Consider the following 10,742-nt stretch of genomic DNA (forward strand, 5'->3'; position numbering starts at 1 on the left):
ATTCCCAACCCCCCCCCCCTCTTTGCACTTATAAACAGTTTCCCAATTTATCAAGTGATCTTTATTTCCGTCATAATTTTCAGCCTTCTCACTCTACTTTTTGGAGCCTTAGAAGCAAATAAGAAATAAACAAGGAAGTTGGAAAAAATGGTATTGATTGCCAAGGGAGATGGGGATCCATATCAGGTTGTCATTATTATGGATTGGGTCCACAACCCCAAAACATTTGAATGACACTTGATGCAACTCAAAGACAATGGATATAATAGGGTATCTATGGGATGGTCTATTGAACCCATAGCTCACCTGGCCCTCTTTGTATACATGTTTCAACTTAAACTCGGTTAGGAAGGAGTACAAATACAAATAAGTACAGTGCAAAACCCTGCATTTTGTATTATTTTATATGTATTTGCACTGTACATATTTGTATTTGTATTCTTTTCAAATTGAGCCTAATTAACTGTTTCATGTTAAGCTAGATTTAGAGAGCAAAAATCCAACAGCTGAGCTTATTTAACAATAAATTGACAAATCTTCAAAGAAAAATATTGTTTAGATGTTTGCTACTGCAAAATTAAATTCACTAAATATCATTATCCGATTAACTATCTTGTAAGTAAAGTGACATGTTCAATTATATTTCATTTGGTCAGAGTAGATTTTTGGTTTTTAATCCTACAAGTTTGCTGGTACTAAAACAAGGTATAGCACTTAGTGTAAGACATATAGGCTCAGACCCAAAGGCCCCAAACCCATTTGAACATTAAAAGAAAAAGTCTTAAGCTATAGGCCCCTGGATTTATGCATGGAGTTGAGGTTAATTAAAGTTACAGGGCAAACATATCCATAACAGATCTACACCATACAAGATTTTCAGAAATATTTTCTAGAACCACTACTAAGCATGGTGGCAGCATGCAACTTCAGAGCCTAACAGTTCTTAACGTTTTGACACTGATGAGTCATATTTTTCTTGAACATCCACTAAACCAATTTCCTATTCTTAGAAATTTGGTAAAATATATCTGAAGATGAAACTCTCAACCTTTTAAGTGTAATCAAAACCAATGGCTATTCTATTTTCCTAAGGCATAAAAAACAAGTTAGGATTTTCCACAAATTCTTGCCTGTCTTGAGCAATTGAAAACAAGGTGTAAAACAATAATAAATTCCTGGGAAAAAATGAAATATGATTCTTATGTAGCTTGAAGGCATGTAACCCAGTCTATGAGAATGCAATTGCAATTAAGGCATCACAATACCATAATAGAAACCATAACTTTTAAAATCTGCATCAATACAGCCTTCATACGGAATAAATGAGTATTGCCAATTTCAGATTTTAAAGTTAAATAATAAACATCTAACTTTCAGATTTGAAAAACAAGCAGGATTTTCTAGATTAAATTGCCACCTCACACTTCAAAATCCATGGCAACTCAATTGAACCAAGGACAAGTACAAAGGGGGACCACTTACTGAATTCTAAGTGGTGAGAGGGGAAGCTTTAACCTTGACTTATCCTATCATTTTGCAATTTAAATGATCATAAAAATGAGAGAATTGTAAGGTCTCAAAAGTAGATAAACACTTCAGAATTGCAGCATATTGATAATGATCCATTTAGCGCACCCACATTCCAGGTCCCTTAGCATATGATATCACAAAAAAGGTAGCAAAAAACCACCTTTGTCATGGTGGCACACCTCCAAACTGTTGATGCCCTGTCCCGTAAGGTCCCTTATTTAACAACATATACAACAAACATCAAAATTTCTGCTTTTTCTTCCCTTAAAGACAAAAACCTTCTGATCTTCCGCCACTGCATTGAGATCAGTTAATCAACTTCTTTGAGAAATTACTCAATCCCATTTAAAGAATTTTACCTCCTATAAAACTGCTTGCCTATATCAAAAGCTTTCCAAGCATCAGAAGGGACTCATGCAAAACAAGCATAGATATCACAGCAGTTCTATACTTCTCTCTGTACCTAAAAGTTGCTGATGAACTGGTCCTTTTGTTTTCTTCTTTTTTTTTTCTGATATCATGGATGTTGTCCTAAAAGTTCTATCTGTACCTAAAAGTTGCGGATGAATTGGTCCTTGAACTATAAAAGAAATATTCAAAGCACATAATTAAAATGAATTGCAAGAATTAGGACAACATCCATGATGCATCACTGAACTCATATAAAGAACAACATTAATAATGTAATCGATGAAAATTTTACCCTCAAAAGAAAAGTAAATAATTTAATATTTGATTCCACTTAAATACCAACTAAAATCCATTTTAATTATAAATCATGTCCCTAATACACCTTTTTTATTAAAAAGTAGCATCCAATCAATCTAATCGTGATCCATATGATAATTCCAGCAATGTCCTCGGAACAGAGATAACAATAGGCCAAACAAGTAAATGCAGATTGCCTTCATAAACATACAATGGAAAAACAAAAGAACAGACAGGAGACAAGATAATATACCAGATCATCAACAGAATTATAGTTTGACATTCTCCAAGTACCATTTATAGGTGTCAACAAGCCCGTCCCGTAGGGAGATCTTGGGAACCCATCCCAACTCAGCCAACTTTGAGCTATCCATGAGCTTCCGGGGTGTTCCATCCGGCTTTGTGGAGTCCCAGACGAGATCTCCCTCAAAACCAACCACCTCCTTCACCAGCTCAGCAAGCTCCTTAATGGTTACCTCCTTCCCACTCCCCACATTAACGTGGCTCAACCCACTATACTTCTCAATTAGAAAAACCACAGCATCAGCCAAGTCATCAACATGTAGAAATTCCCGCAATGGCGAACCCGTGCCCCAGACGACCACCTCCTTTGCACCTGAAACCTTCGCCTCGTGGAACCGCCGGATCAATGCAGGAAGCACATGCGAATTCTCGGGATGGAAATTGTCATTCGGCCCATACAAGTTGGTGGGCATTGCCGAAATAGCATCCCATCCGTACTGCAACCGGTAGGCTTGGCACATCTTGATGCCGGCGATCTTTGCCACGGCGTACCACTCGTTGGTAGGCTCGAGAGGTCCTGTGAGCAACGCATCCTCAGTGATGGGCTGAGGTGCAAATTTAGGATAAATGCAAGAGGAGCCAAGGAAGAGGAGCTTCTTGACGCCATTGCGATAAGCGGCGTCGATGACGTTTGTTTGTATTTGGAGATTGATAGAGATAAAATCCGCCGGATAGGTGTTATTGGCGTGAATGCCACCGACCTTAGCGGCGGAGAGGATTACGAATTGGGGTTTCTCTTGGGCGAAGAAGGCCTCAACATCGGATTGCCTGGTGAGGTCGAGTTCCTGGTGAGTTCTGAGGACGATATTGGTGAACCCGATCTGGAGGAGCTTGCGGACCACGGCGGAGCCGACAAGCCCACGATGGCCAGCAACGAAGATCTTGGCATTTTTTTCGGCCGTGAAGGAACCAGTTAGGGTTTCTGAGATCGATCAAGAGAACAAAAAGAAAAAGAAAGAGAATCAACAGAAGCCCTGCAGATCTCAATGAAACGAAGGAGTGGAGTGAGATGGAGGAAATACCTTTGTCGGGGCCACCCATCTTTGGAGGAGGCGGAGAGAGAATTAAATCTGTGAAGACTCGGCCTCTCTTGCTGAGTTACTTCTTCTTCAGCTTCCAACCGTTTGACTGGTGACTGTGACTCTGCGAGTGAAAGCCTGTAAGTGAAAGGGAAGGAGGAGGAGATTTAATGGCAGCTATGACCGACCATCACAGCTAAAATAGTGCATAAATCCAGACCGTTGGTTTTCGATCACATTGCCTCAAAGAACGAGACCGGATCTGCTGCTTACACCCGCCTCACACACACATCCTACCATGTATTGAACATCTCCTGTACTTATCAATTATTATTCAAGAACAAGTTCATAGCCTCACATCTGCGCTTCACACACGCCCCACATGCCATCTCAGCGTGCACCAGGAACATCTCTGGAAGTTCAGTGCGAGATGTTTTCATTAAACGGTTGAGATATTCTATGGGGCGTTTGCGGGACGCCCTCGGTAGGGAGCAAATATGAATTAGTCATGGCCATCCAAAAGAGATAACATCAGCGCCTCACATGCACATTTCATCGTGCATTATGAACATCTCTCATACTTGTCAGAGATGTTTCCAATACATGATTCGGATATGCTATGGGCAATTGTGGGGCGCCGATGTTAACTCCATCCGAAAGAGAGTTTTTAGATTTGCTCCTAATAAACTCTACCAACTTTGTGAACAAACAATTACAGTCACATCGGGAAGATCTCCCCATAAATAACAAGGGACATGTTCGAGTATGGATATGTTCACAACATAAAAACATCTTCCCAACATCTTTTTTGTAAGGCCCTATTCGAATTTCCGTAAGTTATTTACCGGGTAGATGCATTTACTCAGCTCCATTTGGTTTGTGGGATGAGGATGAGGAAAAGAGAATATTTCTCATATTTGTTTTGAGGGAAAGAGGGGATGGGATGAGAAAAAGGTGGGATGCCAGATCTCAAAATCATGGATATAGGGTCACACCAAAACAGTGCGACTCCGGTGGAAAAACTCGAGAAAATCTATCTCCTTCCTCACTCCTGCATGCCTCATCCATTCGACTTGAACTTGGTATTCTTCGTCTTCCTCCTCCCTCTCGCATGCCTCATCCATTCAACTGGAACTTGGTATTCTTCTTCATCTTCCTCCTCCCTCCCGCATGTCTCGACCTCTATCGACACTTATTTCGTAGGTTGTCACTGCTTTGAACTTCACTGGTTTCGTAGGCCACCGTTACTTCGAGCTTCGCTGGTTTCGTAGGCCACTACTGCTTCGAGCTTTCTTGGTTTCGCAAGCCGCCACTGCTTCGAGCTTCGTTGGTTTCGCAAGCTGCTACTGCTTCGAGCTTCACTGGTTTCGCAAGCCGTCGCTACTTTGAGCTTCACTGGTTTCACAGGCTACCACTACTAAGAGTTATAGCAAATGAGGGAGGAGAAATAGAAAATAAAAGAAAGAATGGAGGGAGAGAGAATGAGAGATCGGAGAGGAGAGAGATCGTCACCGCCGCTCATCTAGTTCGAACGATGAGGAGAATGAACAGTAGATTGAGCTCCAATATTTCACTCCTTCTGTCCCTTTTACACTTTCCCATCCCATCCCATCCCATTTCAACTTTTCCCATCCCACCCAAATCTTCCCACAAACCAAATGGAGCCTCAGGTAATTGTTTCTTAGGAAAGATTTACCCGGGTAAGTGCATTTACTTATATTCTTTTATTTCTCATATAAATAAGGCAAGATCATTTTATCCATAAAAATCTATTATTACAAGGGGCATTTTTATCCCTTTCAAGTGTTGGCAACTTCCCCCAAGGTGGGAAAGTTATTTACCCACCTAGGAGATGGGTATCACTTTAGTCACCACATAAACCTGAAAAAAGAATATGGGATTTTTGTCAATGGGAATCAAAATCCCATTGACCAACTTTCCCCCCTCTCAAAATCTAGAAAAAGAACGCCCCCTAAGTTGCATACATAGTGGTCCCAGTTTCAAGACAAAATGTGTGGACACAAATCATGTTCAAATCATATTAGAGGCATGTGTTTGTACAGTTTCTTAACTTATCTGTTTTGGTGATAATAAATTCATTGAGAGTATTAATTAGGACCGAGCAAATAGATAGGTTACATTCAAACCAAATGAAATTAACCTTAAATTGACCTTGAATCGGTCCATTATCGAATAGGGTTTAGTGCCAAATTGTTGAAATCGACCCCATCCAAGTTGGTTTTAGGCTCATATTTCGGTTGGGCCTATTTTTGAAACCGAATTGGTATTATTAGTTTCTAGAAAACTAGTAACCGAAACCAAACTAAAGTTGATCAGTTAGCCATTGGTTCGGCTCGCCATTTTTTTGTTTTTTTATATTTAGTTTATATTATAAAAAATTATATAAATATATAATAAAAATAGATATATAGATATATAATATTGTTATTTTAAATAATAAATAATATATTATATATTATAAATATATATAATGTATATTTATTAATTTATAATATATAGAAAATATATAAAAATATAAATATACATATAATATATAGAAATATATGTGTATTGATTGATTCGGATAACTATCAGTTTTCTATATTGGTTAACCAAAACTGAATGAGTACCTTCGATTTTTTTAAAAATACCAAACCGACCAGTTTAGTTAACCAAAATTTTTGGTTCAATCTTGTCAATTAGGTTTGATTTTTGGGTTTTTCTTGCTCACCCCTAGTAGGTTTTAGGGTCTAAGGATTTATCCTACCTGAACCAATCAAGGTTCAAAATTTCGTATTGTGTCGGCTCGTATCGGCCCATATGTATTGTATCTGGGTGAGGTCGGCATAGGGAACAATACCAAATCATTGGTATTGTTCCTATTTGTCATATTGATATTGTGTCACCAGTGTTTCAGATTGTTTCAGTGTATTTCAATGGTATATCAACCGATACACTACGATTTTTTTGGGTGCGGACTTAAATGTTCTTCAAAAGAAGGCTTTTAAATCCACTCTAGAAGCCTTCTCTAGAAGCCTTCTTTTTCCTCCAAAGTAAGCACAATACTTTCTTACATTCCTAGATTCTATATAAAAAAAAAATCCCCCAAAACAACCACAAAATTTGAAGTTCTTGGGCTTGACCGGAAAAATATGTTTCTTAAATATTGATTGGTTTCTAGAATATGGTGTTGTAAAACATTTAAACCGACTGTAAATGAGATTAATGGCCTTAAACCATTTAAATTTCAAGAGATGTGGACTTTGCATGACAATTTTAAAGAGGTGATAAGTAGGACATGGAACTGTGATATTCAAGCTGGACTTGCTAGTCAAATTGTTATCAAACTTAAAAAGCTTTGACAAGCTTTAAAAACTTGGAACTAAGCATGGTTTTCAAGACCAAACCGGACCGGATGATTGGACTAGAAAAATTGGGAACCGGTCACCGTTTTACCCTAGAACCTTTATTTCCCCAAAAACTGTTGATTTGGTCAGTAAACCACTGACCCAAGCGATTGAACCATTCAATGGTTTGGCTGTTTTTTTTTTTTAATTTTTATTTTTTATCAGAATGGGTCCTCTATTCAGTTTGAATGGTCAGACCATTTGACCCGGGAACCGGACCCCTGACCGGTTGATCGTCCAATTCGGTTTTAAAAACCTTGGAACTAGGAGACTTTTAGAGATGTTCACCAATTGGTTTGTATAGTTGAAGATAATGTACTCCAACTAGAGAAGCAAATGAAAAATTCTTATTCTAAATGGCCCTTTCGCGGCTTCGTGAAGCAAAAAATAATCTTCATTTTAAACTAAAATTGGAGGAATTTTTTTGGAAGCAAAGAACCATATTAAGTGGCATCAAGAAGGTGATAAGAATTCTAAATTTTCCATGCATCAGTCAAAATTAGAAGAAAGAAATGCCTCATATCTAGAATTAAAAGTGAGGGTGGTTTGTGGGTTGATTCTCATGATGAAATTGGAGAATCTACATGCAACTATTTTTCTAATCTTCTATTCTTTGAGGCTACTACTATTGATGATAGTTTACTATCAATGATTCCAAACCTGATTTCTGAGGCGGAGAATTATAGTCCAGTGCAAATCCCATCTCCTGAAAGAAATTAAGTCTACTACTTTTGATTTGAATAAAAAAGCGGCTTTTGGGCCGGATGGATTTTTAGGTAAGTTTTTACTTCTTGTTGGGATATAATTGCTTCTGACATTTGTGAGGCCACTCAATTTATATTTGCTGCTAGTGAATTCCAAGGTGTCACGAGGCTAGTTGATGGGGTCCCATGCGGCACTCAAATGCGATGAGTAAGTCTAAGCAACAAGCAACAATACAAGAAAAAGCAACAAGATGACACACAAATTAGTCAAAAGGCTATTTGTATTGCATTAATGGATGGTAACCACAAGCACACAATTTAGTGTCGAGGGGATCTCATGCTTAACCTTTACATGCTCTTAATTCACTCAACTACCTATCTCCCCTCAAAGAGTATGTTAAACTTGTGGGGGAATGACATAAAAAATAAAAAATAAAAGAGGTGAAAAATCATACTACAGAATTACAAGACTGCCATTGCCATTCCCCCCATACAAAATACATTCATAGCCCACCCATGACACACACTTGGACACTCGAATTGTGGTTGTAGGCACAATGGATAGCACTTGATGGCGTGGCGAAGAGAACACTTATGAAAGTCTCCCCAACTCAATTTAGTCTTCGTCCTCGAAGACTTGCTTCTGCTTGAGTCTTAGATCTGTTGTTGATGAAGGAGGGTTTTTCAGTTGCTCCATGAACTCGGTCTCTTCCAAGGCCCGGCGCGTAAGGTTGGGTGGAAGGCTCTAGGGTGTTCTTGATGGTGGGAAAACCTATGGCTAGTCCCTACGTTAAGTCCCTGCTTGGTTGCTTCAAGATTGGTGATAATTCTATAGTTTGATGCCTTAAGGGCATCATTTCAAGGGTATTTTAGGCCTTAGAATAGTCAAAATATCCCATTTTCCTAGTTAAATTCAATATTGTGACATCTGAGGGTCTTTGTGCAAATCTTTGGGAAAACTAGGGAAGTTTCAAGGCTGAAATGCAATTTTTGGGAAGCTAGTGTGAATTTCAGTTGAGAGAGGGGGTGTTTTTGTGAGAAACTAAGCACGGGAGGACGCCTCCTATCTGTTAAACCCAGAATGGCACCCCTCCTACTATATTAGCATACTCCCCTCTCCCTAGCAAACCCTAGGGTGCCTCTCGACTCATTCTTTTCATCTCTAAAAAACCCTAGCCGCCCTAATTGCTAAATCCTTACCTTCCATCCATTCCTAACATCTAATCTCCACCCTCCATTTTAGGGCACTCTCTTTTGATTGCATTCTAACCCTAGGGCGCCACCTAACTTCTAATTCTCACCATTCAGCCTTTAGCCACTAGATCTCAGCCCTTTATTTCACCCTCTATCTCAGCCATTCACCCTAGGGTGCCGCTCACTCCTTTTAATCTCCAACTTTCAGCCCTAGGCGCCCAAATCTCCACCATCCAATTCTGGGCACCCAAATCCCAGCCCTACATAATATTAGACGCCCTCTCCTTCTCTCCTTAGACTTAGGATTACCTTAGAACAATCCTAATCCTCCATTCTAAACCCTAGGGCACCCATATTTTTGCTAAAACCCAGTTGTCGCCCCTCTCTTTCTCTTTAATCCTAGTTTTATCCACCATTCTTTATAAAAAGGACCCAAGGGGTCTTGAGAAGGGGTTGGATTATGCCCCCAAGTAAGACAGAAAGCTATTCTTGAGAAGTTCAAGGGTAGAGGAAGAGGAGAACACCCAGGCAAGAAGAGGGGTTCTTGCTTGCAATTCGCCTAGCCACTACTGTCACCTCTGGATTCGGATCCCAACCAATTTTCCATTAGTTCTAGATTTACTTTCCATTCTTTAATTTACAGTCCTTATTTTTATTCCTGCAATTTACTTTTATCTAATTTAATTTTTTGTCTTCCTTTCTGCAGATCTGAAATTCGGTCTGGTAAGACGAAAGGCCTAGCTCGAGGAGTCTGAGAGTCAAATGATAGATTTGGAGATTGCTACTTCTGACCGAACTGTAGACTTTCTATTTAGTTTTTCTTTATTCATTTATTTAATTCTGTCATTTATTTTTCCTTTTGTAAGTTTCACTTTCAGCATTGTTAGAATTTTATTTTAATGGGTTCTAGTTTAATTAATTAAATTTTGTTTTTCTGCAATCTCCAATAGTGTTATTTTGTCCGGATTGAAGTACATAACAATTTTTCCCTCGCTTCCCTGTGGATACGACCCTTTTCTCACCACTAACTGCGTTTGTAGTTACTTTGAGAATTAGAAAAATTTATAAATGTTGAAACTGGTGTTCCGAAGTGGTTAACAACACACTTTCGGACACACCAAGTTTTTGGCGCCATTGTCGGGGAAGCAACGGAGAAAAATTTTGATTCACTTTGTTCGGATTTGTTTCATTATTTTTTTTTTATTTTTGTTTGATTACTTGATGTGTAATCTCATTTTAATTCTTGTTTCTCTTTGATTTTGCAGGACGTAATAGCAAAAGGTGGGGTACTGGAGTGTTGCCAGACTGCCGAAGAAAAAAGAATAGAAGAGAAATTGAATTGCATTTCAGGTGTAGTTGTCCTATTTTAGTCTTGTTTTTTTTTTTTTATTTTTATTCTCAAGCTCCTTTTTTTGGTAAAATAGTGATTTTCGAATTCTTAGTTAATTAATTTTTTTCTTTCTTTTTTTCTAGATTCGATTTATTTTTTAGTACTATTTCTTTTTCATTTTGTTCTTAGATCTATTTCTTTCTTTTAATTTCTTGAGCGAATTTCTGTTTAGGATTGTTAGGTTCTATATCTTTTTTATTTTTAGATTAGAAACTCACTTCATTATTTTATTTTATTTTTTTATTTATTGCCACATATTCTTATTTTTTTTATTGTTCTGTTTAGTCCTTTGAGTAGCAATTTTTCTCGTTAGAATTTATTTTTGTGGTTGTTAATTTTTTTAGCATAATTAATCCTTTTATTTTTGGTTTATTGTAATTATTTGTTGCTTTATTTAATTTCCCTTTAATTAATTAGTTATTTAATTGAATAATTAATTGTTAATATGAAATTATTCAAAAATTTTAATTTGAGTTTAAATTTCTAA

The 10,742-nt window shown here is 37.9% G+C and overlaps 1 protein-coding gene across 1 annotated transcript; it reads right to left on the reverse strand.

The window, feature by feature from the left end:
* Nucleotides 1-2,272: 2,272 nt before the first annotated feature.
* On the reverse strand, nt 2,273-3,859 carry LOC148852678 (putative GDP-L-fucose synthase 2). Its single transcript, XM_088945155.1, has 2 exons — nt 3,564-3,859; nt 2,273-3,463 (listed from the first exon to the last, which is right to left on the reverse strand). Exons 1-2 carry the CDS (start codon nt 3,580-3,582, stop codon nt 2,508-2,510), a joined length of 975 nt encoding a protein of 324 aa, XP_088801281.1. The 5' UTR covers nt 3,583-3,859; the 3' UTR covers nt 2,273-2,507.
* Between the last annotated feature and the right edge of the window lie 6,883 nt (nt 3,860-10,742).

This window comes from Nelumbo lutea, chromosome 5, assembly GCF_056320005.1.
Source record: "Nelumbo lutea isolate HS-2025 chromosome 5, American lotus-T2T, whole genome shotgun sequence".
In the NCBI taxonomy this organism is placed as follows: domain Eukaryota; kingdom Viridiplantae; phylum Streptophyta; class Magnoliopsida; order Proteales; family Nelumbonaceae; genus Nelumbo; species Nelumbo lutea.